At 39.1% G+C, this 22,910-nt stretch overlaps 1 protein-coding gene across 4 annotated transcripts in view; it reads left to right on the plus strand.

The window, feature by feature from the left end:
• Positions 1-22,910, plus strand: part of PSME4 (proteasome activator subunit 4) — a 209,455-nt gene that overhangs the window by 81,758 nt on the left and 104,787 nt on the right. For all 4 annotated transcript variants that reach the window (XM_037895876.2, XM_037895877.2, XM_037895875.2 and 1 more), the window contains 2 exons: positions 2,713-2,870; positions 5,590-5,685. In XM_037895876.2, the coding sequence (XP_037751804.1) occupies positions 2,713-2,870; positions 5,590-5,685 (254 nt within the window). The remainder of the gene's footprint in view (positions 1-2,712; positions 2,871-5,589; positions 5,686-22,910) is intronic.

Raw genomic sequence — 22,910 nt, forward strand, 5'->3', positions numbered from 1 at the left:
TAGTATAAAGCAAATTTATGATGATTATAGTTTTGTATTATGCCTAAATGTAGCAATTTATGATGAGCTGACTTGAGACCTGACAATCATGAGATGCATGAGATGCAGGTAAATTGCTGTTAGCTTTAAAGTTGAGCAGCAAAGTTTTGGGTTCCTCAACACTCCACCGACCCTCCTTTTTTTTTTTTTTTTTTTTTTTTTTTTTTTTTACATAAAAAGTCTAGACCTAGAAAATATTAACATCTCTGATAAGGTCTCCCAAAGCATCGTTACCTCACCTCCATATCTCATGAGTCAGACTTATAGCCCTTCCTAGTTCCTCTTCCCCACATGTGGGGACGTATGATTTCATGAACAGTGGGAAATGTATGCAAAATAAGTAAATATGAACATGTGGTTTTTTTAAGAACCTAATTTTCCACTGCCTTGCTCTTTGTTTAATCATTTATACCATTAGAAAGTGGTTGGGAAACAAGACCATTTTATAAAAGGATCAGAACAGAGAAATATTAAACAAATATTTTAGGAGCGATATTTAAAGAAAAATAATCAGAATAAATGTACAGTGAAATTACACTCACATTTAAAATATAAATAGATGCAGCAATAGTAACAAAACATTAAATTGCAACTTGAATATTTTGCTTGCCTTTTGGTTTTTATCTTCTTTGTGTTGACATACTAATATACAACAATGAGCAAGTTGTCAGCTGGTTTTCAGGTTATTAAGGGAGCCTTTTCTAGCAATAAAATTACATTTTAAGTAATCAGATTGTCTTTTGAAAAACTCCGAAATTGTAGTGGATGTCATCTTCATTGGTGGAAGCTAGTGCAGTTTTGTTGTATATATTTGTGTATAAAATCAAGTCATGTAGCTTTCTACCACTTGTTACTTCCATTATATGCATGCCTCAAAAAAAACCCTGTCATTCTGAATACTCATCCTGAAACTGAGGAGAAAACCTAATACTTCAGAGTTAATTATGCATACCACATGCTTTCTAAACAGACACTTTATTCCAACTGCTAATTGTCATAAAAATCTATCATATGCTTCTTATAATATTTGTTTCTCTCTTAACTTGTCATTCTACAAAGTAATATCCATGGAAGACTTGGATATTTTTCCAAAGATGACAAGTAACAGCAAGCTCTTTTTTACAAATGGACAATCCCTGTAATCTTAACTTTCCTCTTTACTGATTGTTTCTGAGGTCAACCAAACTAAAAGTTTTAGATGTAATTTGATAAGATTATATTCTTAACTAACTGCATGAAGATAGGCAAGAACCGGAGCTGAAGAAGGTGTTCGCGATGAGTTGCCAAGGATATGACAGTTAGCTGATTTAGAGCTGTTGCCATCATAAGCAGATATCAGCAGGTGTCTGTGAACTTGGAGGAAAGACAGGTGTTTAAGTACCTTGATTTTGTACCCTGTCTGAACTCTGAAATCACAAAATAGAAATCACAAAATAACAGGCCCCTTCCTATCTCAGGTATGAGTTGCTACAGCACAAAGCTTTTCTAATGTGCTGAGTCATCCCAAAATGTGTTAATGCAATATTTAACTGCAGAACTATCCTCCAAATTGTAGTAGCAAATTCCTGAGCCTTTTGAGGGTTTTTATTTTGATTTCAGCTGACACTGGTTTCTCTATTAAACATACATACCGATTCTGACCTAAAAGTAATTACAATATGATGGCTATTTGTTCTTATGTGAAATAAGATGGGATTTCCCCGTGGACATGTCCACATTGTATTTGGGACCCGTGTTAGAATGTCTTGGTCAAGAGGTCAGACACTGAATGAGCATAGATCCTGAAATAACCTCTTGTTCCTAACAGTGGTTTCTCCAGAAAAAATATTGAGCTGAATATGAGGAATCTGTGCTGTCATTGTCTGTTGTGCATCTCTTCTGTAGGTAGATAACTTAAGTTCTAGGTTGTCAGGGACTGTGTTTATACAGTACCTACCACAGTGGGGACCTAATCCGTGACTGGGGCTCTTGGGTTGTACAAAATCTCTCTCAATGCACACTAGCTGGCAGCAGTCCTTCTTTTATGTTAACATGACTATAACTTATTTGCATTTGATAACTTTCTTGGCAAAATCTGGGTAATTAGAATGGGTGACCTCAGATTACCTTCATTTCTCCAAACTGGACACATTACTACATCACAGGGGAGTTCAAATAAGCTTTGTAAATTATTAGACTGAATTTTGATGACCTGGAATGGGAATGTCAAACTTCAAATTTGTTTTTTATAATGAATGAGTATACCAAATTTCAGGATTGTTTTAAAAGAGCGAGTGATTGAAAACGGATAAAATAGGCTAACCTTTTGGTGACCTCTGATGGAAAGATCAAAAGTCAGAGTTAGAATTTGGGGTATTTTGTATATCTGAGGCCTATAAGAGAGGGATTGTGTCAAATGGTAAGAATCTACTTCAGTGAGAACATCAAAATTGTCAGCGAGTTATTCCTTGAAAGTATATCTTTTATATTCTAGCTATTTGTTGCAGGTTTCATATTGTTCTTGGATTGCCAACTAGATTTGAGTATAAATTTAGCTCCTTGAACTTGCAGTTATTTTTACTTATGGGTAGTCTTATATTTGAAAGTGATGTTCTTCATATCTGTTAACTTTTTAATTAATGTTTGCTTCACATTTTACTAAGGGGAAGTGTCGTTTTGTTTTTGTTCTTATAGGACTGGGGTAAACCAGGTGACTTGTGGAACCTGAATATCCAGTGGCATGTTCCTTCATCTAAGGAAATAACCTTTGCCTATTACTTACTGGATTCTTTTCTTCAGCCAGAGCTCACCAAGCTAGAGCATTATGCAAATGGAAAACAAGAAATGTCCAGGTCAGTAGTATCATGTGGGATACACTAGGTGACTCTATCCATATACATTAGCAGCTGCACTTTGCGTTGCTTATGCTCATAGGCTAGCATCTATTGCATAGGCTACTCCTGGGGAAATTCTGTACCAAAAAATTAAAAATTCTGCACACACTATTTTAAAATTCTGCTTATTTTATTTGTCAAAATAACACAATATAATCATACCAGTTTCAATTATTTTGGTAGTTTATTTCAAAATACCTGTCAGCAAGTATGTCTGTAACAGTATAGACACCAAAAAAGATTCAGGAAAGTTTTCTGACAAATAGATTCCTTACTAGGCATATTAATACAGAACTTTGAGTAATTCATTTAAACTACAATACAGAACCATATTTCCTGCATCTCTCAGAAGCAGTGCAAAGACTTGTGGGAGTCAGGGGTAATGGAGGAGCTGAGGGAGGGGGAAGGAGCCTGGGAGTGAACCTGGAGGGTTGTTAGGTATGGGTGGGAGAAGAATGGAACAGGTTTGGGGAGGAAGAGGGATTGTTAGAGAGTTTCCCCCATGCAGACCCTGGCTGACTCTTAGCCTCTCCCATTCAGTCAGCTATATCTGCCCCTGTTCCCATGTGTCCTTGCACTCCTAGTCCCTGTGTGTCCCTCCACCCCCACTCAGACACCCACTCCCCATCCCAATGTGGTCCTGCACCCCCTCAGCCAGCCCCCTTCCCCCATCCCCATGTATCTCTGTGCCCCCACTCAGCCCCCTGCCTTCCCCCATGTGGCCCTGCACCCCCCCCCCCCCCATGTTGTCTCCACCCTGCCGCCCCGGCCCTGGACCTCCACTCCCATTCAGTCCTTGCCCCAGTCTGTCCTCCCCCACTAGCCCTTATGAACCCCTGTTTGTGACCCCCGGAACGTCCATCTGAAAACTCTGGGCATTTTGGTGGATGCCCCTTTCTTTAAATATGTGACAGATTCTTTTGAACTATAGTCAGAAACATCACAATGTAAAAGTCCTTGAACATAGAGGTCTTTGCATCAATTTAACCTTCTTCCTAAAAGTACATGGACCTGTTGTTTTATAACTCATAAGTAGTATTATCTGATCAAGGTAAGCACTAAGTTTTTAGTGGTGTCCTTCATGAAGACAAACATATGGGGCCCCTCCAGCTCTCTGTGTCCCGGTGAGCAGGTTCCCACGTTTTCATATATCCATGACAACCTCTTACCTGCTCCTGTCAATCATCTCTCTACAGAAATCCAGCCAAAAATATATTTTAAAAAGGAGCCAACCAGAGTGGAATTTACATGGAATTTACAACCCATTTCTCTGGTTATATATCCTTTTTTCTTGCCCTGTGTCTGTCTTTTCTATTTATATTTAAGCTTTTCAGGGCAGGGACCGTCTCTGAATCTGTTTATATAGGGTGTAGCATGATGAGATCTCTGTCTTGGTCGGGGTGTATAGGCTTTCTCACAATATTAAAAAAATAAATATTGAGGGGGAAAAAAAGCAGTAGCAGGGAAATAAATTCAAGAGCTTGAACTAGAAAATGAGAGGAAAACAGGGCAAGAGACCTAATAGAGGCCATTAGTGGTATTGCGGTTGGCTGGTAGGTAAGGGTTAGGGATGAATCCTAGATGAGTGCTGTGTACCCAAGTACAGAGATGTTTGAAATTTGTTAGTGCTTGAGTTCCTTTTTCTCCAGAAGTTGCCAACTCCAATAGTTTGACTCCATTGTCTGAGAACTAGAAATCACATTTTTGTGGATATTTGTCCTGGAAATAAAAGCACATACTTAGCAGTTTATGCTTAAGCCATATACAAAAATCAGTCGGGAGTAAATTTCCTTAATATAAATATTTCCAGTCACTTTATAATGAAGTCATACAGGTGAAGATGAATGAAAAATTCAAATGTAGACATCAGTGTTTAAAAATATTAAGGATTCTTCACATCTAATGCATAATAGCTAAGGATTTTGTAATCAAGGAGCAGCACTTCCCCCAAAAAATTAGTTAAGAATTCAAAAAACAGTGCCAGGAATTATTTTAAAATGTATAAACTCTGCTCATCACAAGCCTTTTTAATAAAAGGACAGAGGACTAACTTTGTAACTAATGTAAATTTTCAATATAATACACAGGTCCCCCCTATATGATGGAAGCGATCTAAGTTTTGATTTTAGGAGGCCACTCGTTACCAATAGTTAGGAAAAAGTTATTTTGCTCTTCAAAATCTACAGTAGCACAGAGATAGCAAAACATTAACACTGTTAAAAAAAAATCTTCCTGGGAAAATGATCCCCTTCACACTAGAACATTTTATGTAATGAAGAAAATAAAAATTTTCAGATAATCTTTGGGGTTTGGAAAAATCAGTGTTATCTGTGCATTAAATTAGACTCTTCATCTCGTGCTGCAGATGATTTCCCTCACTATTTCAGGATGGTGTGCAAAATAAATAATTCAGAAAACTAAACTGTTGAGGGTTAGAGCTTTGTGAAAGGAGGTGCTTCATGAAAGGATTTTATGAAATGGTCTTTAAGATTAATGAATTAAAGGATCAGAAATGCTTAACTTGCCTGCAGAGCACCTCTAGTGGGAAGAAGCTGCTAAGATTACCCAAGAAAAAACATCTTTATTAAAAAATATTGATAAAAAGAAAAAAAATAATCTTCACTTATTTTCTATCATTGAAATTTTTGACTTAAATGTTAACTTTTTTGACTTCCAGAGATGATGTACAGCAGTGTCTCACTATAGTGCACAACTGCCTAATTGGTTCGGGGAATATTCTACCTCCTCTGAAAGGAGAGAGGATAGCTCACCTGTAAGTAAGCTCTGTTTATATGTAGTTTATGAATAAGGTATTAAAATATTGTTAGTAATATATTTTTAGTACTATACTTTTAAACATTATAATATTTAATTTAGTACTCCTATTCTTCTTTTTATTATTGCACAGTGAATTCTAAGACAGATTTGTGTGTGTGTGTGTGTGTGTGTCAATTCTTTGAAAACCAAACTTATCTAATGGCACTAAGGAAAATGCATGGTTTCAGGTTTGTGGTTATATAAATACTTAGATATTTAAGATGTGAAATAATACTTAACATGTACACTTTTCATGCTAATATGCTTTACGAAGGGAGGTAGTCAGCATTGTCACCATTATACATATGAGGAAACTGAAGCACAGAGAGGTTAAGTAACTTGTTCAAAATTATATAGTGAGACAGTGGTAGAGTCAGGAATAGAGAACAGGTCTGCTGGCTCTCAGGTTGTGACTCTTTCCCCCCCCCGCCCTCCCATGCACACATACACTGGATCAAACAAGCTGTTTCCCTTGTGTCAAAATTACTTAATTGTTCAGTATGCAGACTTTCATTTAAAATATTTGTATCTTGCCTCATCACAAAGAGAACACGTACAATATAAGCCAGTGTACTGCTGTCTTGTTCAGATTCTTACCAGACAACCTGAAAGAATAAAGCCATCAGGGCTCTGAGCTTCCCCTGGTCTTTATAATGGGATATTAACTTTAGAAAAGGTCAGAAACTGAATTTTGAGGTCTTTTGTTACATTAAAAGAGCAGATTAGTTCCATTCTGATTAGGTTTCTGAATACCCATGCAAATATGTAAGACCAGAAGTGAACCTGGCTACCTGCACCTGCATACTGTGGACTTCAGAAAATATATATTCTCTACCACAGTAAATTATAATTGTGAAAGTAAAGGAATTTATTCCTGTTGCATGTTAGTAGTTCAGGCTTAAAATCTGTTCATTGTGCTATGGTTGGGATCGTTTCCTCTTTTGAAAAATGTTGAAATATGGAAATTTTAATATAACTATGAGTTAAAATGTGTTCCTTCTATTATCACAAGAGGCTGAAGAACTCTTTACAACATGTAGGGCTCTGTTCTGGCTTTTATACCTGGAGCTTGCACTGGGCTGCAAAGTAAGCGCTGAGGTGCTTCACGCAAACAGCAGCCTCTGGGAGTGGGAGTCCATGCCAGAGTGGGAGCTACAGAACCCTTTGGGAAGGTGTGGAATTGTCCTGGTCCTATTCTATTGGCCAGTGTGGGAGGATAGTGGGGCCGGGGCTCCCACCACACCCTGTTGCTGCCTTCCCTCCTTGGGGTGCTTCAGTACTAGACACTTGCCAGGAGTGCAGAGACTGAGTTTGAGGCTGCCTTTTGCACAGGGTCACGAAAGAGGAAGAAAAACCCATTAAGTGGTTCCCCCCCTATTACGCACTAGGATACAACTAGGCACAATCTAGTCCACAAGATGTCAAATAGCCACAGGAGTGGAACTTCTTTATCTGTGGTCACATACATTTATAAAAAATAAATTCAGTTGAGCAGTTGTTCACTGTCTCTTCCACCCAATCCCTAGGCCCTGCTGTGTTTTCTAGAGTTGAAGCTTTAATTTGATTCACCATCAAAGTGGAAGTTTCTTTTATTAGGTGGTAAAATCCTCAGTAGACTCTTTAGTGAGTTGCGGCCAACACTGGCTGGTCAGAAAATGGAGAAAGACTGCTTTTTAGCTTTACATTGCAATTGATCGTTTAGTCTCTCCTGATTTGGAATTAGTACTGTTGGCCAATGTAACAGGGCAGTTCTCTGTCCCACTGGTTGAATATCCACACCATGCTGTTTATTTCAGATCCCTCCACCAAGACCTTTACAGTTTTGTGTAGCAGTAATTATGCACAATGGCCCTGGTATCCTCAGTGCTTCTCCCTGGGCCTACGAGGATTAGAGGTCTCCCTTCCCGGAGGTCTCTCTGAGTCTGGGCTCAGCTAGCCCTGCTCTTTCCCTTACACTTCCTTCCTGTGCCTTTTTATCAGCCCTCAGCTGAGGGGCTAATTAATCCTTTAGCTCTCTCAGCCTGCTATCCTGATTTAACTAAGTACATTTTGGTGCCCCAATCAGCCCTCTGAGGGGAAGCTAATTTGTGTCAGAGTGATCGGAGCACAGACTCACCTGTTAACTCCCTGCATTCTGTCACAGGTAATAACTGTAAGTTCCTGCTGGGAGACTTTATTCTTATCAGATATTTGCTTTTTTGTCTCTTTCAAATCAGATGAGGCCTGGCCTACCAGTGAAATTTTAAATTACTGTTTCTTGCAATATTTTTGGAAGCTTTGCCTTTCCTGTTCTGGCTTAACAGATGTGCAGTGTTAACTAGTATATAAGTTTTTAAACTCTGTGTGTGTGTGTAAAACAGTGGCCTCCGAAATCACATATCACAGATTTCTGTGCATCACAGTGTCTGAATTTTACACCTCAGTAAATGTAACTAGTTTATTCTGTATATCTGTCAAGTCTCAAATTCCTTCATGCTATCTCTCTCTTTTGGCAGCCTATTTCACATATTGATGATCCTTACGAAGAGACTGCTTTTGACATTTCATCTAAATCTTTTTTCCTTTAGTTTAACTGATGACCTCAGGTGACACCTTTGCCTTGTCATGTGAACAGATTTTATCCCTAGATCCTTGTATGATCCCATCAAGTCTTTTTAAAACCATGATTAAGATAATTCTCAATCATCTCTTTTCAAGGCTTAACTTAGAGCTCTTGAAGACTGCCCTCCAAAACCAGCCTTTCCTTTATCTAAATACCCCATATAATTCTCCCCTTAACTTTAAATAATAGCTTTATAAAAGCTGAGTGATTGATGCTGTGCACTAGTATCCTAAATGTGATCCTGGCTTCTGGGGAATGAAGAAGACTGATAGAAATACAGGAATCATTTTAGTTTCATGTCAAAATAATTTTTTCTGTTCCGAGAAGAAAAAGACATGAAGAGCTAAAATAAAGTTTTTCTGCAGCGAAAGTAGGATTTAATAAAGATAAATGGTCTGTCCTACAGGCAACCTAACCTCCGGAGAGCTAGGACTGCCTGACTCAGTTAGAGTATTGCAGTATACCAGAATGAACATAAAGTTAATAAATAATAATAATAAGCTTTCATTTCTATGCCTTTTTTTTTTTACGTTGTATGCATTCTTGTATACTAGGATATTGTATGTGAATAACAGGTCCTACCAAAAAAGGAACTCAAAACAAAAACCAGACAACAGAGTTTGGAGATGTGACATCTTTAGGGTCTGGTTCCTTTAGAGAGGAGAATGATCTGAATAGCTGAGGCAACCTACAGCTCTGCACACTAGATTGTATTGATGCTGTCTCTTCTGGCCCGTGTTCTCCGTGCAATTCTGCATCTGGATTGGGTGCAGGAAGACTCTTACGTTAGGCTAACTGCCAAGAACAGTGAAAAATTCATTGTCATAATTGCATTGAGTTCATTGTTTGTTTTTTACATAATATTATCTACCACATTGTTAGAATATGCTGGAAAGCGTGTAGTCACTGAGGCTATAAGTAATTTTCAGGTTTCAAACTTGGATGTGTCAAGATAGAGGGACCAAAAGAAGTGGCCTGATTTTTTTATTTATTTACACACACCCCCAGCAGTGCTAAGCACTCTCAGCTCCTTTCACTAGCTTTGAAGATCAGGCCACATATTGTAGGTTCTTCATACAAATTTCAGTGACTGTTTGTTTGCAGCACTGATATTTGAAAACTTTGGAGTAGGTTTTTGTAAAGATGCTTTTAAATACACGAACTGGCTTAGCGGATTCCTTATTGTAATATCACAGTGTTCAGAAGTCCTTCAACACAAAATGTACATATTTAGGTGAGCACATGCATGGCCAACATCCTAAACTTAAGCTCCTGTCCCAGGCTGCCTAATATTTAATACAGATCCATAGTTGTGCATGGCATTTTACAGAGAGAATAAAAATATTGTGTACAATGCTTTCAAGAGCTTGTCTACACCCTGACATTCTCTGTGCCAGTATGGCTGAGCTGGTGCGGACCTATAGTGAAGAGGTACTACACTGGTGTAATAAGTGATTTGGCGTGGTGCACCTTACTAGGGTTTGAATCAGAGTAATGTACTATTGTAGACCACTCTTTTGCTGGGATACCTTGTCTACATTAGAGGTTTGCACCAGTTCAGCATCAAGGCAACTAAGTTGATGTAGCTACGCTGGTGCGAAAAAACAAGTATAGTGTGGAGGTTAAAGTGGCGGTTTTCAAAATATTGAGTACCGGGTAGTTTTAAAATTAAAATTACCAAAAATTATCAGAGTTGACAATTAGGAGAAACAATGAATGATTAAATAAAAGTATTAACCAACTTACTCTTCAGACTAGTTCAAGGAAAAGAGAACCAGCAGATGGAGCTATCTGATCATTAATTTGCTATTCTCCCAGAAAGAGATTGGTCCCACATTGGATTAGAGGATGCCAACCAAATGAACAAAGAAATGTGATTTTGAAATAAGGCTTATTTATTGAGGGGGAAAAAAAGACCCTTTAAAATTAACTAAATGGTAAAGAATATACAAATGGTTTACACAGTATAGAAGGTAAATAGTTATATAAAAAAAAAGAAATGGAAAAATTGATTAAAAACATTCATTTAAACAATTGACAGTCAAATGTTACAAGCAAAATTTAACACAATGATTGAAAATCAGTATCACAAACAGTAGTAAACTGAAGAAAGTTCAGTATAGTAACTCTTAAAATCACTTAAACTTTCTAAAACTAAACGCAGTAGTCAAAATAGATTACAATACAAGACCAAATGGATACCAATAACTCTTAGGTTACACCACATAGGTTCCACGCTATGTAATTAAACATGTTTCAAAAGTAAAAATATTAATATTTAATTATATCAGTGTGTTAAAACAAAAGGGCATTAATGGTCAATGATGCAAATAACTCATTGGCATTCCAAACCAGTTTAACAAGAAAACAAAAAGCAATATAACCAAACAGCACACATATAACACTGCAAGTCACAATTTAAAAGTATGTAACATACATCAAAATGACTATGAACTTTATATTAATGGTATTCTAAGCAATTAACCAACTTTAAGAGCTCAGTGGTAGCCAACTTGGTCTTAAAACACACCAAAGACGAGCAGGTTCCGCGCTGAAATACAGTGTTTATTAAAACAGTAATTAAGTAATGCATAGAAAAACTTAACTCTCAGAACCTCTGACTCAGTTATATTTCTGTCCTAGCCCATGTCTGTACTATGGGGACTATAGAGTCATAGCTATGGCACCGTACCTATGCTGGCATTACCCCCTGGTACAGACTCAGTCTACGCAAAGGAAGGGTTTTTTCCATCACTGTAGGAAAACCACCTCCCTGAGCGATGGTAGATAGGTTGACGGAAGCATACTTCTTTCAACTCAGCTGTATCTACACTGGGGATTAGGTTGGAAAAATCCAGCCCCCGAGTACCGTAGTTACATCAACCTAAATTTTAAGTAGAAACCACATCCTAGTAAACGTTTTCTGATCTTAACGCTATTAAATACAATTTTTTCCTTCTTGTATTTAGTACAGCTTTTCTTTCCTTATCTGGAACTATGGAAGTTGCTTGGGTTATTAAGTCTATTCCCTCTAGAATTTAGACCTTATCAGCACAGTGGCCTGGTTTATGGAACAAAGGTTTTAATTCCAATTTTTCTAACCATTTAGAAAAGTAGTACCTTCTGTTCTCCTGAGCCAATATCCTGCCCTCCCTTGGTGTACAGGGCTTACCTATGAAATTTGAGTGACACATATTGCTTTGCTTAGGTAGAATAAGACAGGCTTGCTTGCTTGTGTGTTGGTGTCTTCAATCTTCAGGAAAGTTTCTCTTTCTCAAGGTAGTTTTGGTTAGGATTTGGGACTAGTACCACTTGGTTAAAAATATTCCTCTCTCGGTGAGAGGAAGGTTACCTTTCAGGACTGCTTTTATAGGAAGTGGGTAGCTGCTGTCTGGATCCAGACAAACACAACTCTTTGCTCACCTTCTGATCTTCAAGTGAGGCTGCTTTTGTCTTTCAGCCGATTCTTTAATCCTTATTATAATTTCATGATTCTTGATATTAATTGAAAATACAGTGCCAGCAGAGTTATTCTAAATCATCTAATTCTGTTTTCTGTCAATGTTTGTAACATTTAACAGTTATAAATCTGTAATCTGTTGTGTGTATATGTACAATACTCTTAAATTCCTTTGATCTTGACGTTTCAGTTTATTTTTTGTTTACTTAAAGCTAACTTTAATGCAAGGTGAGTTTATTCCAGCTTCAGGTATTGGAAACTTTATCCCCAATTTTGTTCTACAGAAAACAACTTCCAGGGTTCATTATCAAATCAGCATTCCGATTCCAAACATTAAAATATTTACTTCCATTTCAAATCAAATGCTTTTGCATTAACCAAGATTAATACAATGAACAACTTGATTAATATTTGTAATATTTAATACTTAATTATTAAAATATGTTTCTTCTGTACTTATGAGCATGTATATGCACAGTAACAGCTTACTAATACTAAACAACTTTAATACAATGTTTAAACAATAACATTAACTGCAATTAAACTTTATAACTATTTTAACTTGGATATTTCATAAAATTTATCCCATAGCTCTCTGTTCAGAACTGTAGGTAGTATCTGAACTTTAGGTAGGTACAAAAGGAAAGTCTGTCAATTAGATGATAATACTACTGTTAGAAATCTATCTTTGGTCTATTGGCTTTTACGCTGCAAAAATGAGAAAAGGGGCACTTAGGCTGATGGTACCTAACTCGGAAAACTTGAAGACTTCACCAAGAATCTTATATTGCTTGATTTACTTCTTATGAGATATCTTCTGGTGAGGACCTATGGTACCCGGTGATTTTAGGGGTTCAGCTTGTTTGGAGACAAACAAAAATTTGTCTAAAGGTCTGTTTTATTTCAGCAGTAATTGCTGAAGGTCTGTTTTATTTCAGCAGTAATTGCATTTAATTTCTCCAACAACCTTGACTAAGATTTAATGTAGACTCTCAAGTGTGACTCTAGCAAACATACCAGAAATAATTACTCATTTGCCTGGTGGACACACCTAGGTTATAGTATTATTTTAACATCTCTCTACAATACATTAGGGGTCTATTATAGGTATTTACTTTGTGGTTGACACACTTTTCATCTTGTGCCTATTTGCTAATACAGTTTTATAATCTTGTGAAGGTATCTTCAATCCCTTATCTACACTAGTATCTCTGTGATTTTCACAAATGTGTTCCCTTTGTTCTGGGTCTATATTAAGCAAATAAATTTCTTTTCTACATTCCAGTTATCTTTTCTATTGGGTATGGATCACTTGATGATGACATGTTCTGTTCATTCCTTCTGAAGCACCTGGCATTGGCCACGGTCGGAAGGCAGGATACTGGGCTAGATGGACCATTGATCTGACCCAGAATGGCCGTTCTTAAGTTCTTATTGTATTGCTAATTAATTTGAGCCATGCTTTCTTAAATTTCATTAATATAATTCAATGTCATATTTCTAACCATCAGTGTTACAAAAAAGATAAGGTCTAATTGTGTAAGGAAGTAAGTTTTTAGATTAAATAAAGGTAAAAAATGGAAAACTATAAACCATCTATAAAACTATAAAATTATAAATCATCCATCCAGATAAAAATGTCATAGGCTCTGTAACAGAAGGAGCAGCCATTTGCAATAAGGTCAGCATTGCCCGTTATAGTTAACCTTTATTTTCATATACAATTGCCAGGTTTTACATGTGAGAAATTTTTCTTACTATGAACTTTTAATTCTCTGTTGTACAAAAATAGTAGTTATCTAGAAGACTGATATCTTTAAAATAACGCTTGTAAGCAGTTCTGCTTAACCTTTTTTACAAAGAAAAATTGGTTTAGGGCTTAATAAATTCACTTGTCTTGGTTTTTAAATTAATATTTTACTCGGATGGACAGATAAAAGACTTTCCTTTCGCACTGTAAATGTTTAGGATTGATTCCTATTCTCGGTTCCCTTGCTTTAGGAGTACTCTTCCCCAGTAGCTGTCCTATGAGAATGAGTTACCATGGACCCTATGAACACATAATTCCTTTTTGCTTCTTTTTGGGTGAAACTCTCTATTATACCAACATCCTAGCTTGTTTAAAAGATGTTTCTTTAAAAACTGTTTTTTATAGTTATTGCAAGTCATTTCTTTCTAGAAATGAGTTTTGTATTTTGAAATGTTTTCTGTGAGAAAACTGTTTTGACCCATTTTCAGTAATCTTAATTTGCTGTGAGTTTTTTGTCTAGTTCTGTTTCTGGTTTTATTTTTCTCAATGTCAAGTTAATAGAAGCACCCCAGTGACTTTAAACTATACTCTTAATACATCTAAATATTACTCCTGAGTGTTAAGTGTTCCTCTGATTTCATAGACTCAGAGTCTGTGGCCTTTGTTTCATGTCTAATTACTTCATCATTTTTTGTCTTATTTTATCCCTTGTTATCCTTTAATGACTGTAGTAGCACCTGTCTTTCAACTACACAGTTTGTTTGTTTTTTTTAAAAGTCCATCAATGCCATCATGTAGCTTGGAGCATCAGTTGATTTGTGAGTTGGGTATCTGCTGCTTGAAGAGGGTGCCTCACCTAGTAAGTGGTCTTGGGCTTTTATGGTTTAGGTCTTATAATACTCTTGCTTTCCAAAACTTGCTTTTCTAAAACTAGGTAATTCCTTTGCTTATATTTTAAGAATGGAATTTTGAAAGGCACCTTCCATGACGTAGCTCCCATTGACTTTCACCTGATTTAAGTCACTTAGGCATGTTTGAAATCCCTTCCTAAGTAAAAACAAAACACTGGGTACTCCATTTTAAGTGCCTACACTATTACTGCACAATCTGTCTCATACAAGAGCAGATTATGTTTGAAAAAATTACTGACAGGTAAATATAAAATAAATAAAAGGAAATTAACTGCAGCTTAATGCACATCGTTTTGCCATGTAGAATGCGTGACTGCAGGATGTCAGAGTTGAATACTGTAGCTGTGTCTAAAAAAGAGGTAGATAAATTAATGGCCACCAGATGAAGTTATGCTAGCTGAGATAAAAGTAAGTGGCTTCAGGCTGTAAGCAGATTGCTATGGGTACAGGAAGGCATCTTTCTTTCTCCTTTGTCTGAAACCTACTTTTTTGCAGGAGGGAGGGATTTTCCATTCTTCATCTGAAAGCGTCAGATATAGGCCAGTGTTAGAGGCAGAGTAGTAGATTTCATGAATCGTTGGCCTAAACAAGTGTGTGCTATTTTCTCCCTCTGAAATGTTCTTTGTATCTGGTAAATTAGTGTTTCAGAAATGCTCTTTGACGATTCATATTTCTTCATCTTTTAATGTAAGAGAAAAAAAATAGTTACTGATCTGACTTTGGTGGACTGGGGTGACTTGTGAGTTCTACTCCAGTCCAGGTAGAAGATGGAAAGAGGTGGTTTGGACAGCTTTCACCCCATCTAGCACAGGAGTATTGTGGCTGAGTGCAAAATCCTGAGGGATTTAGTATCTCTGTCGTGCTGGTGAGTTAGGGTCCTGAATAGTTAGTCAAAATCTTCAGTGGTGTGTGGTTTATACCCTGGTTGCAGAAATATAACATTTTGTGTGATGGTTGTCCTCACACAATATTTGTGTACATAACATTTCTACATACACAATCTCCTATTATGCTCATGGGGTCTTTGTAACATTGTTAGGGATTATAAATGAGTTAATTTCCTTTTTTATGTAATGAATCTCATGGTGCTATAAATCAGAATTTTCCAATACAGTCTACTTATCATGCTCTCAAGTGCTAAAGGGTTAAGACAACTTTCACTGCTGTTCAATTGTGTTCCTCTCTAGCTTCCCATTTCCACCGCCTAAGTACTACTATGGTAGCTCTAAGCAGCTCTTTTGGGAAAGCAAAAAACAGGGTTACTCACTGAGACCCCATTCTTCTTAAATACAGCTTGATTAGGACATGTATTGCTCCTCCCTCTTTGCCCCAACTGTTGTACGAGCTTCTTTAGTATCTTTTTCACTCAAGACATTCTGAAGGTCAGGGATGAGAAAGGACCAGTTCTTTTGAATGTGTAAGGTTGTGCTGTCATACAATGAGGGGCAGGGCTAGCTAACCTCTCTTGGCATCTCCAGGAAACTACCCAGCTCTGCTGGGGGAGCTGCACACAGAAAAGGCAACAGTTACTACTCCACGGTGAGTAACCCTGTTTTCTCCTTGTTTCACCTTCCAATTGTGTTCTTTGTTTTTGAGTCTCGTATGTTAAACATAAAATAATTGGTTTGGCCCATGATCTAATCCTAAACATGGCAAGATACGTATTTGCATTTAGGAAAACTTTCATTTCAATTGGTGGAATGGCGTGAAGCCAACTGGCCTTTGTTTTTGAAGCTGCATCTGATGACTGGACTCTAGGCATAGAACATCTGCAGAGAATTGGGCAAGTCACATAGTGAAATGTTTTCAAACTAGAAAAAAAAAACCCTTACATTTTCCATTTATAAAGGAGATTTTAGGGTTGGTAGTGTGGAGAATAAACTAACAAATTTCTCATGATGGCTTCAGTTAATTTGGATTTACATGTTTTCAGCCTACACAAAGTGTAGGTTCTTTTAGCCAATCCATGTGTATTGGATGCAGTTAATATGGAATGAGCTGCAATACAACACACGAGATTGCATTTAGAGTCTCTTGTGTGGTGTGACTTTCTTTGTGTATAAAATGAAGTATTATCTTTTTTTTTTTTTAATTATGTAAGCAGTGTCTCTAAGCGGATCTTGCTTTTCAGCATCAGCTGTAAATATAACAAAAATGCCATGTTCCCCTGATAGTGTGTATACTAGAAAAGCTTGCTTTTCAATAGTTAAAACGAAGCTGCTGACTCAGTAGCTGAGCTTTAGTGCTATGTATTAATAAAGAGGAGATCCTATTTTGGGACAAGAATGATGCCTTTCTTTGTTTTGAATATAGAACCTTACACGATGAGTAGGCTCACTGAGGTCATTGGGACTGCTTGTACAGTAAAATAATACTGTGTGAGTAAGGATATTCCAATCTAGTCCTTAATTATTCGATACTATCTGAGCTAAGATTATAGTTAATGGTCTCCAGATCCCGAAGTGTGGAGTAGACAGACCTGAGAGGGGTAAAATGTCCTTTTCCCTTGCATCATAATTTAGAGGTGTTGCTGCAGAACATGGCTTGTTTGCAGAAAATGATGCGTTCTTCTGCCAGTAGACTTCTGCCTGAAAGTAGTGGGATGGAAGAAATAGATCCAGTTCAGGAAAAACTCCTGTGCCTATATAATCACAGTTTAATCCTTTTTACTGCCTTGAGTAGAGTTGCTACTTATGGACTTCTCTTTGTCCATTGGTGGCTGGAGAAACCGCTAAAGAATTAATTTTAATACTAGTTTTCTTTATATCTTAGAAATATTTTTCTTATAATTGAGCTAATTTAGTAGTTGACGTTATCCCCGACATACTGTATTAAAGAAAGCTAATAGCCTAACATCTTTTTTTTTTTTTCTTTTACTGATTCTGGTTATTGGTACTACTTTCTTACCTGTCAGAAGGGGAGTTGTCTTTTGTTTGGGGACACTGTTAATCTAGCTGAAACCAGAAATCTCCCTTTCTTCTTTGACTATCTCTGCATATTCCCACTTGTGGGGTATTACACCGCCTAGTGATGCCTAACGGTAGAACCTGCTCCAAGTAGTTTCCAGTTAGAGCACTCTCATGCCCCCTGCTATCTCTCCACTCAGTGTCTTTGAACATTCCGAGGGAAGGCTATGAAAAGGGGCACAGAGCCATATACTGCCTAACTTCCTTCTGATCATGTGCCAAAGATGGAAGTGAATCTGTCTGGTCCATTCAGATCTGTTTTTCCCCCATCATAGAACCATAGAAGATTAGGGTTGGAAGAGACCTCAGGAGGTCATCTAGTCCAACCCCCTGCTCAAAGCAGGACCAACACCAACGAAATCCATTGTTTGTGTTTTGTTAATTGTTTAACGTAGTTTGTAGTTTGGTGATAAGTCTGGAAAATTAAGTTAGTAACTCGGTTCCAGATTATGGTGAAACCAAATCAAAAAAAGAAGCTGGGGATTCAAGAGATGTGCTTTGTGCCAGGCTGTCTTCCTGGTGTTGGAGAACCTCAGTTTTATAGTTCTACTTTTTCTTATTTTTCTTGGAATCAGAGTTCTTCTTGCTTGGGAGAGGGCCACTCTCTCCTTTAGGATGTTCCATCTGCTGGACTTTCATGCCCAGAGCTTGCAAGGAGTGGCAGAACAGTTTGCAGGTTCTTCTCCTTAAGGAGGTACTTGAGGCTAAACCCTCTGGATCCAGGCATTCGTCGGATCCAACGTCCAAGAGGCCGTTTTCAGTTCCTTTGAGTTCTTCCAGCAAGGTAGAGCAGTTTTAAAGGTTCCAGAAAATTGGAACCCTCATCAGGTCCCTCTCCGGGTCCTGCTTCTCAGGCAGTCAGGTCTTTGAAAGGTACCATTAATGGAGATGGGAAGATCACCTGTGACAGAATCGAGAGCCATGCCGTTGGCTCTGGCTGTGTCCGTTCCAAAGAAGAATACCGGGAAAAGATGGCCACTGTTAGCAGAGTTGGATTCCACATGTCAGAACCATCCAATTCTGACAGGCCTCTGTGGCTCCAAAAGCAAGGCCAGTTTCAGTTTCAAGGAGTTGAGTATTTCACCAGATCCTTTGCCATCTAAGTCTTTGGCTCCAGCCTCAACCCCTGCTCCAGTTCTGGTCCATCTATTGATCTGAAGAGAATTTTTACTTTGGTGCTTTATGTGCACCATTTATCTTCTGAACATTCCTTGGATCTGAATGAGAAACAGAAGATCTTGAGAAACAGACCTGTTTTGCCTTTTCTGAGGTCTGTGTTATCTTAATCGGAAAAATGGAGAGCAGGGGAGATTATTATGCTTTCTCTTCATCTGTCTATACCTCCTCCTCCTAAGACTTCTGTAGGATCATCTCAAAGAGTTTTCTCTCCATTTCTTTCTATCCTCCCTCAAGGTCCTTTGCTGTCTCCAGTGTGTTCTATTGTGAATCTGAGGCCTGATCCGTATCAAGAGGAGGCTAGAGGATGAATAAAGAAACTTGTTTCCTCCTGGTTCATGCCTCCTTTTGGTCTCCCTCCTACAGGTATGTTCCTGAATCCCAGTTTCTGGGGAAATTGGCAATCCTGGGCTCCATAGCTTTATACAGAGCTACTACAGTAATTTTTCGGTTCTTGTAGGTATGGATAGAGAGGTGACGCTAGAGGGTCTGGCAGCAGAGAAATCCTTGAATCTGATTCCACTGGATCTATCTGCATCTCAGACGATGGTGCGTGATACTCTGTCTGAAGATGATGATGAGGAGATATCTCCTCTTTTTGAACAAGAGTGTGCGAACACAGACTATGATCCTGATTTGTCACCAGACAAGCATGTCAGGGTGGCTTCTGCCTCTGCCTCTTCCCCTTCTGAGGATGCTCTATGGTTTCATGACCTGCTAGATCAGATGTTATCCACAGTGAACTTACCTTCAGTATCTGTGGAGGGTACCTCCCATTCAGTGTTTGACATTCTTAGGGCTACCTCCAAGAGTAGGATGTTGTTCCAATCCTTGATGGTCTACTGCAGCCTGCTAAAATTCTGCAAGCCTAGGAGACAGATTATTTCAAGTGCCTTTGGAAGGGTTTTCATATTTTCACACATACCTTGTACCTAATTTGCTTCTGGTGGTGGCTGTTTGAATTCTAGACAAGCACATTCCACTCCTGCTGATAGGGAAGGGAAAAAGACTGATTCCCTAGGAAGAAATGTATTCTCTTCTTCCTCTCTTGGTATTAGGATGGCAAATTACCAAGCAATTATGGCCCTCTATGAATTCCATCTGTGGGAAAAGATGTCATTGTTTGTGCAGGTTTTGCCAGATGACAAAAGAAGATTGGCAATTGCCAATCATAGAGGAGAGTCAGAATATGGCAAAGCATGCTCTCAGGGCTTCATTTGATGCCTCAGACTCTTCTGATAGAATATTGGCTTTTGCAGTTACTCTGAGGAGAAATGCTTAGCTTCCCTCTACTCTGGTTCTAGATACTAGAATTAAGGTGGAAGATCTCTCCTTTTGAAGGGGAGGTATTTTCATTGAAAAGACAGATGAACTTTTGAAAAAAGCGGAAGGAGACAAGATCGATGGTTTGCTCTTGGGCTTGATTTCTTCTAGGAGGAGACCTTCTACTTTCTATTATCAGAGACAGTATTATTTGCAATCTCCCTTGGCTTATTTCTCATCAAATCAAAGATGTCAACAACAGCAATAGCAAAAGTTTTGGTCTGTGACGTTCCCCTCCGCCGGTGATCTGCTAGATCACTCCCATCCTGGGCTCTGTGAGCCAGCCTTACCCTGCTCTGCTGTGAGAACCCCCACTCCTGGGCTGTTCAGGCACAGCCTCTGGCACATAAGCTGTTCCTTGGATTGTGCAACTGAATGACACTAGCCAATATCTCCGGTCCCAGACACAACCCTAGGAACCTCCGTCTTGCAGTGTCCAGTTATGCCCGCTGGATGCTAGAAGCTTATATGAGTTTGTCAGTTTAACAAAGAAATTGATATGCACCAGGTTTGTTATCCTAAGGGGAGTCTCTGTCACTCTTCAAACCAAAGGTACTGCTTCAGGTAGAATAAACAAACAGATTTATTAACGATAAAGATAGATTTTAAGTGATTATAAGTTAAAACATAACAAGTCAGATTTGGTCAAATGAAATAAAAGTAAAACACATTCTAAGCTGATCTTAAGACTTCCAGTGCCCTTACAAACTTAGATGCTTCTCACCACAGGCTGGCTGGTTGCTCTTCAGCCGGGCTCTCCCCTTTGACCCGCACTTTAGTTGCTTGGTGTGGTGTCTGTAGATGTAGGTGGAAGAGAGAGAGCGAGCGAGCATGGCGAGTGTCTCTCCTTTTTATCATGTCCTTTCTTCCCTCTTGGCTTTGACACCCCCTCCCCCACCCCTTCAGAGTCAAGTGAGCCTTACCTCATCGCAGTTCCAAACTGACAAAAGAAAGGGGGGGTGACTCCCTCGAGCATCTAACAGATTCTTTTTTTGCTGCCTAGGCCAGCACCCTTTGTTCCTTTGAGTCTGGGCTGGGTTTGTCCCATCCACACCCTGATGAGGTGTGAACTGCCCCTCTGCTTCTGGAGAGTTTTTGGCTGGGTTTGTTCTAAGCCATGAGGATACATTTTCAGCCTCATAACTACATACATGAAATTATAACCTATAACATTACTATAACATCACTATAACAACCATGCTCAGTGCATCATGAGCCTTCCAAAGACACCCAACATGACAAACTTTGCATTGGATACCACACAATCATTTTACAAGGATGAACATGGGAGTGCTGGGTGTTCCCCCACGGTACAGAGCGTTACACCTCCCCTCTTAGTTTACTGCAAGAGGATTAGTCACTGACTAGCTCGAAGGCAGTTTTATCGTTTTCTTGGCATCCAGCCATTAAGGCCACGAGACAGTGTGCCTCCGTTTCTCCATTCACACACAGCAAACCAGGTTTGTTATGGTTTCTCTGCTGTGATCAGCTTTAAACCTGTTTACAAGTATTAATTGTAAAGTAGCATTATCATAAGGATTAACATCCGTGTCAAAATTTTTATCTCCAAATCTTAACATTAATACCAAAAATTTTATCACAGATAGCTGTTCACAGGTATCTTTATGATGCCACGCCCTCTGTTCAGATATTGTAGTTTGAGATTAGTTTGTTCATTACCCATGGTGTCCTTTGACTCTCTCCCAAGTAATCAGTCACTGGCTTTTCTTTCCCTCCAGTGTTCCCTTCTGTGTGGGCTCTTAATCATGTTTCTGGCATTTTGGTATCTCAGGGTCTGGCAAGATAAGTGCCCAGGGGGATCCTGCACATTGGCTGGCCCTTTGGGGAGCGGTCTCCCAACCCCAGGACTCTACATATGTAGAAAATCCAGCTCCCCTTTTGGGGTTACCCTGAGTTTCCCCCTCCCAGCACTGAGTCCTTCCCTCCTCCCTTTTCCTAGAGGACCATGATCTTGTGCTCTGTGGGCTAGATATGTTTATCCTTTGGTCAGATTCATCTTTTCCTAGCAGCTTTTCCATAACTTCTTCCTGTCTCTCACCAGCCTGGGGGAGAACACCCCCTTCTCTGTCAATTGGGTCATTTGTTGTTCTGGCAGACTGCCACCTGGCAATTTCCTGGTCCCAACTCCTCTGTTATCACAGGCATTGGAGCTGCATCTTGAGTTAAAGAGACACAGTTACTTTCCAAAAACTTATCAGAAATAGCATCCTGAAAAATTGGGACCTGGATTGGGGTACCCTCTGCCACCCCTTTCTCTGTCCCTGAGAAGTCAGCTTTGTGACTGCTTCCCTCCAGGAGGTCAGTTACACAGTTCCTTCTCAAAACCTGGGTCACAGCCTGAGTGCCTGGGTGCACAGATGCTGACCCAGCCATCCTCCTAGTGTCCTGGGCATCCTGCCCCAAGTGACTAGTGAGGAGACATTCCTGTACCCTCACTATTCCTTCCCCAGTTGCCTCCTCTGGGCCACCTCCTAAAACACATTTATCTGTGATCCCTAGGAAGGGTTCTGTCTTTTGTTCAGCTGCAAAGCTCTACCAGCTAACAACTGGGACAATTTCCTTACGACATCTCTCCTGCCCCTGAGCCTGAGGGCATGTTGCCTTCTGCTGGAAAGGAGCTAGTTTCAGCCCCTCCCATACTTGGAAGCACACTGCTTCCCTATGTTAGAGTCACAGGAATCCTCACCCATCTAAATGGTTTCTGATATTCCCTACCCCTTCTCTGGGCTCTCCTCTGGGACACGTTTCTCTATGCTCCCTAGAGCTGGTTTTGCCTCTGGTTCAGCTGCTACCTGCTGGCAGCTAACAACAGTTCTCTCCCTGGCAGGCATTACACCCATTCCTTCCTGGTGTGGTGTTGCCTCCAGCTGCAGTGCAGGAGTTGGTCTCAACCACCCTCCCACCTGGAAGCATGTGACTTTTCCCTGCTGCAGAAGGATCAAGGAGACGCTCCCATTCTCTCAGCAGTTCCT

This window comes from Chelonia mydas, chromosome 3, assembly GCF_015237465.2.
Source record: "Chelonia mydas isolate rCheMyd1 chromosome 3, rCheMyd1.pri.v2, whole genome shotgun sequence".
Classification (NCBI taxonomy): Eukaryota; Metazoa; Chordata; order Testudines; family Cheloniidae; genus Chelonia; species Chelonia mydas.